This window comes from Propithecus coquereli, unplaced genomic scaffold, assembly GCF_000956105.1.
Source record: "Propithecus coquereli isolate 6110/MARCELLA unplaced genomic scaffold, Pcoq_1.0 Scaffold27, whole genome shotgun sequence".
NCBI lineage: Eukaryota > Metazoa > Chordata > Mammalia > Primates > Indriidae > Propithecus > Propithecus coquereli.
Genome location: NW_012148285.1, coordinates 986366 through 997881, shown reverse-complemented (window position 1 = coordinate 997881; position 11516 = coordinate 986366). Strand labels below are relative to the sequence as shown.

At 58.7% G+C, this 11516-nt stretch overlaps 2 protein-coding genes across 2 annotated transcripts in view; both read right to left on the bottom strand.

Annotated features, from left to right (window-relative positions):
• LOC105812939 (ras-related protein Rab-26-like) overlaps nucleotides 1-2725 on the bottom strand; it is a 4229-nt gene extending 1504 nt beyond the window's left edge. Inside the window, exon 1 of the mRNA XM_012647503.1 lies at nucleotides 2581-2725. Coding sequence (XP_012502957.1) covers nucleotides 2581-2725 — 145 coding nt within the window. The remainder of the gene's footprint in view (nucleotides 1-2580) is intronic.
• A 2999-nt stretch (nucleotides 2726-5724) lies between these two features.
• On the bottom strand, nucleotides 5725-11141 carry LOC105813013 (ras-related protein Rab-26). The gene is made up of 9 exons (XM_012647583.1): nucleotides 10925-11141; nucleotides 9779-9889; nucleotides 7709-7750; nucleotides 7561-7627; nucleotides 7376-7428; nucleotides 7039-7104; nucleotides 6873-6929; nucleotides 6689-6765; nucleotides 5725-6591 (listed from the first exon to the last, which is right to left on the bottom strand). The coding sequence occupies exons 1-9, from the start codon at nucleotides 11117-11119 to the stop codon at nucleotides 6489-6491; spliced, it is 771 nt and encodes a 256-aa protein (XP_012503037.1). The 5' UTR covers nucleotides 11120-11141; the 3' UTR covers nucleotides 5725-6488.
• Between the last annotated feature and the right edge of the window lie 375 nt (nucleotides 11142-11516).

Below are 11516 nucleotides of genomic sequence, written 5' to 3'. Positions count from 1 at the left end.
TCTCCCCTCCCCTCCTCACCTTTCTACCTTCACCTTCTGTTCCTGGTCCCACACCTCAGTTGACAGATCTCCCTGCTGTTTACTCCCAGATATGGGATGTTTCCAATCCCTCTCACTGCACACCGTCCTCCCATCAAAAAAATCCCCTTAAAACCTAATCACCCATACCCTGCTCAACGTCAATATCCAATCTCCTCCCCTTTCTATTGGGCCTAAAACCCACCATAACCAAACTTCTCCCCCGCAGCCTCCTCTGACCATTGCATCTCCTTACAACACTCCCACGCTGCCTGTCAGAAAGCCAAACGGATCATATAGACTTGTCCGGGACCTCCGTCTCGTCAGTTCTGTAGTACAGCCCATTCATCCAGTAGTTCCAGCCCGTACGCTGTTCTCTCGACTGCCTCACCCAGAACCACTCACTACACAGTCCCCGATGTGAAGGATGCATTTTTCTCTATTCCTCTGCATCCTGATTCCCAACACCTCTTTGCTTTTACATGGACTGACCCCACCACCAATTTTTCCCAGCCACTTACCTGGACGGTGCCTCCCCAGCGTTTAGAGAGAGCCCTCGTTATTTTAGCTAAGCACTCTTCCGATCTGACCTCCTACAAGCCGCGTTGGTCAACACTCCTCCAGTATGTTGACGATCTCCCCCTACGCGGTGCCTCCCTCTCTGTTTCACAGGCAGACACTGTCTTGCTCCTCCAGCATCTTTCCTCTAAAGGCTACAGAGTTTCTCCTTCCACAACATAAGTATCCCAACCCACAGTTTCCTATCTAGGCGTCATCCTCCAGGGAAACCAAAAATTGCTCCCTGTGGCAAAACTCCAGGAAATCCGGCGCCTGCCCCCTTCCTCCACAAAACAGGATCTCTCCTTCCTTGGACTAGTCAACTATTTCAGACTTTGAATACCTGGTTTTTCCACTCCTCTCCAAGCTCCTATATAAATTAACGAGAGGAAATCTCTACGAACCCATTGACCCAAACTCCTTTCCCTACAATCCTTCCAACACTCACACAGCGCTTTGGCCGCAGCGCCCTCTTTAGCCCTGCCCTACCCTTCCCAGCCCTTTTTCCTCTTTTATTCCGAAAGACAGGTGTGCCCTGGGGGTCCTTACTCAAGGACCCCCTCCTGCCCCACCCCCACCCCAGGGTCCTCACCCCGTAGCCTTCCTCACAAAACAGCCAGATCTTACCGTCCAGGGAGGGCCAGCTTGCCTGCGGGCTGCGGCAGCAGCTGCTACCCTGATACATTAGAAGCCTTTAAAGTTATTCTCCGTGCCCCCGTAACCATGTACTCCTCATCATCTTCCAAACTTAGTAACTTCTCTCTCCTCCCTCCTTATTGCCCCTAGACTCTGACAACTCTTTGCTCTATTTTGTGGAACCCCCATCTTCACCATTAAACCTGGCCCTGATTTCAACCCAGCAATGTCTCTCGAGCCCCTCCCGGTTCCCGCATATGCACACGATTGCTCTGAACTTCTCCAGCTCCCTCTGTCACCGTTTCCTCATGTTTCTGTTTCCCCTCTCCACTCCCCAAACACACCTGGTATATGCACAGTAGCTCCTTTAAAGGAACTCAACCATCCCCTCCCCGAGCCAGCTACGCTGTCGTCTCTGTCACCCCCCACCGCCTCTCAACAAGCTCATTGCCTTAACCCACGCCCTAACCTTAGCCTGTGGTAAAAGAATCAACTTACACACTGATTCCAAACAAGCTTATCACGTCCTACACCGCTATGCTGCCATCTGGGCTGAACGTGGTTCCTACCACGCAGGGAAATCCTATTATCAGTGGCCCTTACATCCCCAAACTCCTTCACGCTGCTACCCTTCGTAAAGAAGCAGGAATCGTCAGATCCTATAAGCCGGGCAACCCGTTCGCTGACCTCACAGCCCACCAGGCTGCCCGGACACTTCAAGGCCAGTTCTCTCCCTTCCTGCCTCTCCCCCATCCTATTCCAGCTCTGAAAATAAAAAATACCAACACCTCCCCAGCCGTGACAGCTGGTTTCTCGGCCACTGCCGCCTCGTAACTTGCTGCTTCACAAACAAACACCATCCTACCAAACCTCCATGACTCCTTTCATGTTGGTTACAAACCTCTTAGCCGCCTACTGCAATCTCTTTTCCAGCCTAGAAAACACACTTAACAGTCACTTCCAGTGCTCGACGTGTCGGTCCTCCTCTGCCCAGGGAGCCCTTCCCCCTCCCCACTTTCCTACCCACCGAGCCCGTGGTTTTTCGCCCGGCCAGGACCGGCCAATCGACTTTACTGATACGCCCCCCTGTCCGCAAATTTAAATACCTCCCAGTCTGGAGAGACACTTTTACCCAGTGGGTTGAAGCCTGTCCCACCAGAACTGACAAGGCAGTGGGCGTCATCAGCACCCTTCTCCAGGATGTTGTCCCCCGTTTTGGATGCGCATCCTCAATCCAATCAGACAATGGGCCTGCCTTTATTAGTCACATCACTCGGGGTATGACATTCCAGAGAGCCGCCAGTCCCCTTGCCCACCAATGTGATGGACGACTTGGCCAGAAAAACTAGTTCTAGTAAAAGACCTCACCCCACGCCCTCTCAAGCCGAGGCGGGGCGGCCCCTTTCGGGTCCTTTTCAGTGTTCCCACAGCGGTCCTCCTGGGAAAACCAGGCCGGTGGGTCCACCGATCTCAGCTGAAGCTTCCCTCCATGGCCGAGCCTCAGCCCGACCATCCTGGGCGGAAATCGCAGGTGCTCCCCCAACCTCCCTAAAACTCACGAAAATCCTAGAATAACCTTCACGAGCTCTCCTTTCCTCTTGCTGAGATTTCAAGTCTTCCTGATTGACATTCGCCGGGATCTAACATGATTTAAGCCCAGACACTAGATAGCAATGGCCTTGACTGGATCGGCGACCTGTGCTGGCAAGGAACTTGCAGGACTGCTGCTCGGAAGTCTCATTCTTTCCTTTCACTCTCATTCCTGTACTCACGCTGCCTCTTCTGTAACCTGTGTCCTTACCCGCTCCCCGCTGCCAAAACCCAAAACTGCCGCTGGGGCCGCTCTTCAATCTACAGCCCTTCTCCTTGATTAGTCCAGCTGCTCCTTGTGCACAGGTGGCTATGAAAACCTCCAGGCTACACCTCTTCCCTTCCAATTCTGGGTGACCTTAAACTTCACCTTCCTCCCCACACAGCCCTACATGAAATCCTACCCTGCACACCCCTCCCCACAAAAACGGCTCTTTCAACAAATGAAAGACAGTCTGTTCCATCGGCCACAACTGGCACCTAGAGCTCTCCTGCATTGTCACGCAGGCCCGACTCCAGCCCTGCACTCATTTGCTTTGAAAGTTACTCAACCCATTCTGGACCTTTCTTAGGCAATTTATCATTTGCACGTATGTAACCACACCATTATTACGAAACACAGATCTGACCAAGAAGTCCCCCCCCAACCTCCCATCCTTACCTGCAGCTCTCGATACAAAACAGCAAAACCCCCTTTTAACCTACAAAATACAACCTAAGTGGAACGCTCCCCCCACCGTGGCGACATCGGCCTTTTGCCAAGGCCGCCCCACCACCCTCTCCTCATTTTTCCCTTATCTCACAAAATCCTCCTCATGGTGCTAGTTTGTAGACCACCCGACCAATGACAGCCTCAGGCTTCACCTTAACCTCTCTTCCTATGATCTGCTCCCTGAACCCCCTCCAAATGATAAAGATCCACTGATCACCATGCTCGGGGCAGCCCAAGACCTTCCTATTAAAACCAAACTCACCAACAAACCTCTCTGGTAGAACTCGCCCTTTGGAACAAAGATCCCGCCAGAACCAGCCCACCTTACATAGCAGGTTACGTGACCGCGGGACTCAACACGAGGCATTCACTTCACGCGACACCTCAGTCCTCAGTCTTGCCGCCCCTGTGGAAAGGACGCTGCACCCTGATATTCCGTGCCCCTCCCATCTATGGAGGGCCTGCCAGTCTGTACTTGCTGACCCTGTTTCTTTCCCTCCTGCGCCAAAAGCAGAAACGAGCTGTGGCGGCCACTGCCAGTACAGGACTCACACTCCTGGCCACCTCAGGCCTCCTTGTCGGGGACACCATGCACCTTTAGCAAATGCCACAGCGCACCACAGAGGCCCCGGCAGCTCTGACCAGCACAGTCCACTCGCCCGGGTCAGGCTCCAAAACAGACGAGCCCTTGATCTCCTGACAGACCAACAGGGGGACTTGTACCTTCGTAGGGGAAGAATGTTGCCACTGTATCAATGACACGGGACACATCCAAAATCGTCTAGACAAAGCACAAAACTCTTTGGTCTCAACTGAAAATCTGGTCATGGCCCCTTCTTATCCCGCTAATATTACTTCTGACTGGAATAGCCACCGCTCCCCTCCTTGTACAACTCATGCGCTTCGTTCACAAAACCGTCCCGGCCATCACTGATAGAGCTTATGCTCAATGCTTTCTCCTCCCTGGCTGTCTGTCTCTTCCTGTGCCAGCTGCCCCATCTCCCCAAACCCCGCCTCTCTCTCTCTCTAGGACGCCCACGCTGCCCCTACACACGTAGGAGGCAGTCTTAGAGAAACTTCACCCCATACCATAAATCAATAAAAACAATGCCGGAATGATGGGCAGGGCAGTGGTTACTGAGCCAGGCCACTCCCGCCGTGATCGCGCTATGTTAACTGCAAGTAGCCGAAAGTCGCCTGCCCGACCTGGACGCCCCTGAACATATCCGGCTTCAGCACAGCAGTGATGTGGATCAGGAACTTTTCATCAACAGCCACCTGGCCTGGCCACAGCGACGATACGGATCAAAGGCTTGGCGTCCTACCCAGAAACAACAAAGACCTGAACAGGGCAGGTGGGAGGGGGCCCGGCTCTACCCCGCTGATAAAAATCCTCACAAAACCCCCTTCTGGGCTGACTCTTCAGATTCAGCCCACTCGCACCCGGGTGAATGAACCAGCCCTGTTGCTCCCACATAGCCTGGGTGTGAGATCTGTCCTTGGGGTCATTCCCCTTTCACCTGGAGCCAGCCATACAAGGACAAAAAGTGGGAAGGTAGCAATTTCTAGAACTCCCCACCCTTTCTCAGAAAATGAATATTCCACCCCCAGCTTAGCATGAAATCGGGGAGCCAACTTAAAAAGGAGAAACTTCGTTACGTTCAGGGTCTCTGCGCGGAGCAGACCCGCTCCTCTCCGGAATGTGCTCTCGCTTTGTGAAGCTGCTTGTGTGTGGATGCGACTGACGGGGCATTCACTTGGTGACGGTACCCATTCTTTGGCACTGGGGACCAGGGACACCGAGACAGACTTGACAAGATGGTTCTGTTACTGCTCTATCGTTTCCGTATCCTCTCGGTGCCCCAGAGGGCTGGCGCTTCTGGAGCCGTCGTGGAAAAAGGGCAGAGGTGTGAAAATGGAAGTTCCTTGGACTGCGTTCTCCATTGTTGCCTATAAAGCCGAAAGATTGTTTTTACGCCTTTGCCTAAAGGGTGTTTTGAGCTCTTCAGTAACAGACCTTTGAATGCTGCTCTCTCTGGGGTTGGGGTTTGTGGAGGGGAGTTGACACTGACTACCTAGCGTCCCATGTGCTCCCCAAGGAGCACTGGTGTTTGAAGCTGCCATGGATGATGGGGAATGGCATTTCTACCAACGGACGAGACAGACGCTTCAGAAAACACAACTTTATTCACTAGGACTGGAAACAGGCTTGCAATCAAAAGACCAGCTTGATAGCTGTAGTGCAAGGTGGGGCGTGCTTGGCGGTCACAGACCTCAGCTGTGGGCCGGCTGGACCTGCTACCCTGGCCTGCAGAGTTGGAAGCTTGGTAGGCAGGCTGGGCTGGCAATCCTAGTTTCCTATTTCAGTGATTTCTCACATGCTAGTCCCAGCATCACAAAGCTACACGTGTCCTCCAAGGTCACACGAGAAGACCCTGTTGATGTTTGGTGAACCGGAGCCTCCTACTGGGTGGACTGGGAGCGGGTGGCTCCCCGGGCGCACAAATGCACAATGTGATTAGTGGTGAAGGCCTCTGTCCCAGGCATGGGCCAAAGTCCTTTCTCTGCCTGAGCTGCTGAGTGCGGGTGAAGACATGGCTTTTCCAAGGGGTTAGGCTTTGAACTCGTGGCGCCAGCCGGTGGCCCAGCCTCATAGCTGGGTGTGCCCAGGAGGGGGCAGCAGAGTGCTGTGGCTCGGTGTGTGCACTTGGTGCCACGCCCCCTCCCATGCAGAGGACCTTGTTGACCTGACGGCCTCGAGGGCAAGGCACTGAGGCCACAGCCAGCGAAGGGAGGCTGTGCACGCGCTGCCCCTGTGAAGCCGGAAGACAGACTGCTGCTGGGGGGAGGAAGCGGTGAGGTTTGGCCCGGGGTCCTAGAAATGGATGTCATGGGGTTGGCCACTGGGTGACAAGGTCAGAAGGGCCTGTAGACCTGTCCAGCCTTCTGAGACAGGGATTGAGTTCAGCCAGGTTCAGGGTCGGCAGCAGGAGTCCCCTCGGCCCTCCCTCTTCACGTAGTCGTGCAGCCGGAAGCGGGGCTCGCCGGGAGCCTTCATGGAGCGCTGCTTCAACTCCCTGCAGAGCAAGGGTGACAAAGCAACATGGCCTCCTGTACCCCAACAAGAAGGTTCCGACCCTGGGCTTGGTCCTTCTGGTGACCGCCAGGACTTACCTTGCGATGCCTGTGAAGGCCAAGTCCACGTTGAGGCCTGTCTTGGCACTGGTCTCCATGAAGGGCAGCCCGTACTCCTGCAAACAGCCGCTGCCAGCCGGGTGGTGGCCTGGCATGGTGGGGACATCCCAGGCTCCACAGTCCCAGGGGCACCCTCCTCGCCACCCACCCTCCCCTGACTCACCTTGGCCAACTTCTCTCCGTCTTCCCTCTTCACCACATGCTCGTGGGCAGAGTCCACCTGGCCCGGGCACAGAGGTCTTGATGCCAGCTGGCCCGTGGCTTGCCACCTGCCCCCCTCACCTCTGCTCTGTGGGCTTGGGGTGGAGAGGACAGAACAGGCCGCCCACCTTGTTCCCCAACAGCATGAGCACCACGTTGTGCTGGGCATACTCCTGGATCTCGGTCAGCCAGGCCTGTGGGGGGAGAGGCTGGTGCCCCTTGCACGCCCTGCCCTGTGCCCCAAAGCCTCTGCCTGTCTCCGGAAGAGTCCCCGTGTGTCAGGCAGAGGCCCCCACCTTACAGACACCTTACCCTGGGAGACACACCAAAAACTTGGAATGTCACCCAGGACCACCTTAGCCCACACTCAACCTGAGCCATTTCCATCCCAGAAGGGACCCTGATGGCCTGTGCCTGGAGGAGGTTGGGGGCGGGTCAGGCCCTACCAGGAAGGAGGCCACTGACCTGGACGTTGTCAAAGGAGGCCTTGCTGGTGACATCATAGAGCAGCAGCAGTGCTGGGAGCAGAGGGGCAGTGAGGACGTCCCCTGTCGCCCACACCCTCTTGCTCTGATACCCCCTCCAAGCAGGGCACCCACAGACCACAGTCCCAACTCCCTGGGGGTCGGGCCACGCGTCCGCGGGCTCACCATGAGCGTCCCGATAGTAGGCATGTGTGACACTGCGGAACCGCTCCTGGCCAGCTGTGTCCCAGATCTGCAGCAACAGGCACTGGTCAGGCTGCCCAGCCTCTCCCTGGTGTCCCCTGCCCCCAACTTGCCCTCCCAGACACCTCACCTGCAACTTCACCTTCACGCCATCCACGTCCAGAACTTTGTTCTGAAACAGAACCAGCCAGCTCCAGCGAGGGCCCGGCACCAGCCTCTGGCCCGGCTCCCAAGGGTAGGGCGGGAGAGGCGGAGTGGAGCCAGCACTGAGCTCAGGTCCACTGACAGGAGTTTGAGGGTTGGGGGCCCTGCCCCTGGCTAAGTCCCTAAAGTCATTCTTGAGCTCTTGCTTGCCCCCCACTCAGGCCACCTGCTTCTGTTCTGACCACCTTCCGTCCTGCCTGCAGGTCACACTCCCCCTAAAACCCAAGTGCTCTTCGGGCCACCTAGCCCTCCTGGTGGCCCCATGCACAGAGGCTGCCCAGGCCTCCTCCCTCTCAGACGGTCACCCTGGTGATGGACCATGGCCAGTTGTCTCCAGTTCGGGGCCAGCATGTTCTTCCTCTGCCCACCTGGAGGCTCTCCCTCTCCTTCCTGTCCCCCAGGACCTCTCAAGCCCAGCCCAGCCCTGGCCACCCTCCTCACCCTGGGGCCTGCCCCAGCTGGCTTCCCAGTGCCCACTTTCCACCCCCTGCGTGCCCCTCCCCTGCATGGAGTGCAGCCCTCGGCCCCCCTCCGTCCTCGCTTGTTCTATACGTGCTGCTCCTGCTTGGAGCCACCTGCACAGATTTGAAGTCACCCACAGTATGACCCCTTTTACTAACACTGCCTCGGTTTCCCCATCTGCAAACAGGGATGACCAGGGTGCCAGTCACATTGGCTGTTTCAGTAACTTCATGAACTATTCTATGAAAGCATTGATAACTGTCTGGCTAGAAGTGTGTGTTCTAATTTAAAAGCCTCTCCCCACTAGGATGTCAGCCGCACAAGGGCTGGGCCCGTGCCCAGTGGGCACTGCTTGTTTGTGCGTGTTTGCTGGCAGTATTCCCCAGCCGGGCCCTCTCGGCTGAGGACTAGATGGGAGGCAGGGAGTGGCCCGACCCCAGTCCCATCTGCTGGGGTGGGGGTGGGGGCTTCAAACCACAGCCTGAGACTCTGCGTGGCTGGAACGCACACCACCTCCCTCTCTGCGAGCTCCTGCTGTCAGAGTGCTTCTGGGTCTCCGGGGAACCAGGCGCAGCCATCTGCTGGCTGGGGAGGAGGCTGGAGAGGACATCTCGCCTTCCCTGGCACCCTGAGCAGGGTGCAAACCACACGGTCTCACCTCCTGCCCAAGAGCTAAGAGGGAGGTGGGGACGGGGGGACCTCCACCCTCTGGCCCAACCTGACCCCTTCTGGCACCTCAATTCAGACTCATCCCAGAGGACGTGGGGGAGCCTGGACCCCCCAAACAGGATAGAGAATGGCTCCCCAGACTGGAGGGATTCTTCCCCCATCCTGTCACTGGAATGGGCCTCCCTCCCAGCCGCCTGCTAACTGGGTCTAATTAAAGGGTGAGAAAATGCAAATCCAAGATTTTCTGAGAACACACAAGCACCTCAGCACGTGGCATTCAGACTGGTGGGCAGAGGTGTGGGGCCCCGGTGCCAGAGCCCTGCAGGCCCCTGCTTAGGAGGAGGGGGCATCTCCTCACCCAAGGGCAGGGACCTCTCTCCCGAGCGAGCCCTGGAAGCCCTCCTCCCCAGGTCCTGCGTAGTGTATCTGCTCCGGCACCAGAGCTGCCTGTTTTGTAGGACCTAGGCAGGTCACCTGGCACTTCCCACAGCCTCAGGACCTCCTCTGTACAGTGGGGCAGCAGTGCTGGCCTCCTGAGTGGACATGGGCCTTGAGTTACCTCTGACTGTCACCACCCTGGGGGCACCAGCACTACCTCCTCCAAAGCACAGGATACAGTCCCCTAGGGTAGAGCCAGCCACTGACACAGGGGAACTCTCTCTGCTGGTCAGGTGCAGCCTGTCGGCTTGGCAGCTAAGGTTTCCCACCTCAACTGCCCTAGTCCCGGGATCTGAGCGGCCCAGCTAGGAGCCCCCTCTCATGCCACCAGCTTCCCAGCGGTATTGGGAGGATGCAGTGAGCTGACATGGGGCCCAGGGCCTGGTTGGGCCTGGCCAGGGCTCGGGACATCAGCCTCCACTCTCACCCGGAAGTCGATGCCCACAGTGGAGATGAAGGTCCCCGCCAGGAAAGCGCCATCCTTGAAGCGCACGAGCAGGCAGGTCTTCCCCACGCCCGAGTCCCCAACCAGCATGACCTAGGGCAGGCAGGACAGTCAGAGGTGTCAGGCTGAGCTGGCCTGGCCAGAGAGGGACTGTGGCTCAGGGGCAGGACTGGAGGGCAGTGTGCCAGGCCTGCAAGGTCAGCAGGGTGTTGGAGAGACAGCAGCCACAGTCCCCACTGGCCTGGATGCCCAGCTTATGCCTCTGGAAGGCTTCGTCCCTTCTCTGCCGAGCAGTGGCCCATCTCAATTGCTGGGGGGTGTGGTCAGCTGCCTCCATCCAGGACCCTGCCTACCCCTCCCTGACATGGACACGATGCTTGATCTGGGAGGAGAGTATCTGGGGACTAATGGGGAGCAGAGCTGATGGGGGTGGCAGCTGGGGACCTTCTAAGGCCTGTGGTGGCCTCTGTGCCAGGGGGCTTCTTCAAATCCCAGCAGGGAAAACAAATCCCAGCAAGGCTTGGGAGGAATTTGCCAAACCAGGGTCAGATCTTGACCTGAGGAGGGGCCTGGGCTGAGTCTGTGGGCAGGGACAGCAGGCAGGCCTCCCCTACCCCCACCCGCTGCCAAATGAGCCCAAACCCAAAGATGGCCCTACTGGACCCCCATTCCCACACCTCTGCCTCGGTCTGGGGAGGCTCCAAGTGCTCCCCACCCAACTGGCAAACCCCTTCCTAGCCTCTTCCCCCCTCCAAAAAAAAGGGGAGATCCACAGACCCTGCGGGTGAGGGAAGGCGGCATATGGGAAATGAGACTAGGGCGTAGGTGGGGGCTAGGGCATTAGGGCGCAGGGAGGGGGCGCTGCCGGCCACATCAGTCTGCGGGACCTCTTGTGTGGCCCTGCCAGCTGGGGGTAGGGGACAGGCCCCTGTTGAATCCCCCAAACCTGGGCTTGACAGCTGTGTGCGCGCGTGCGATGCCCGCGCCAGCCGTTCCAGCTGCGGGGTGCCGCCCGGGTCAGCTCCGCGCCGAGGGTCCGCGGACTCTGCACCCCCTACTGGAGCCTCTCCCCTCGTGGCTCCTACCGGGCGCCACCTGCTGCTCTCGCCTGGGGGGTGCCCGGCTCACCTTGAAGGCGACGTCGTAGAAGTCGCCGCCGCCGCCAAGGGAGGGCCGGCTGGGCTGCAGGGGCCCGTTGGGCGGCGGGTCGGGGCCGGGGCGCGCAGTCCCGGGGCGCGCCGGCCGGGCCCCGTTGGCGGCGGGCAGCGCGGAGGCGCCGGGCGCGCCGGCCCCCTTGCTCCTGGGGGTCTTCTTTCTGGACATGGCGGGTTGGGGCTCAGTGCGCGGCCGCCTCGCCCCGGGCTGTCCCGCTTCCCGCGCCGGCCGAGCGCGACCCAGACCCGAACCCTCTCCCTGGAGGCCGCGGCGACATCCCGGCCCCGCGCCCCGCCCCGCCCCCGCCGCCCTGCGGGCGGTGCATTCGCTCCGACCCCGCCTCCCGCCGCCGCGGGGCGGGGCCATGCAAATACGCCGCTCGCGCCGCGCCCGGGCCCAGCGACCTCCCTGGCCGCGCGGAGCACGCACCGCACGTGGGGCGGCGGGCCTGGCGAGGAAGCGCCCAGGGGTCCTGTGCCCCCTCTGCCCGCCCTGCTCCAGCCCAGCGCACCCCTCGGACCGCCGCCGGGCCTCGGACGCGGGAGCTGTCCTGAGCTGAGGGCGC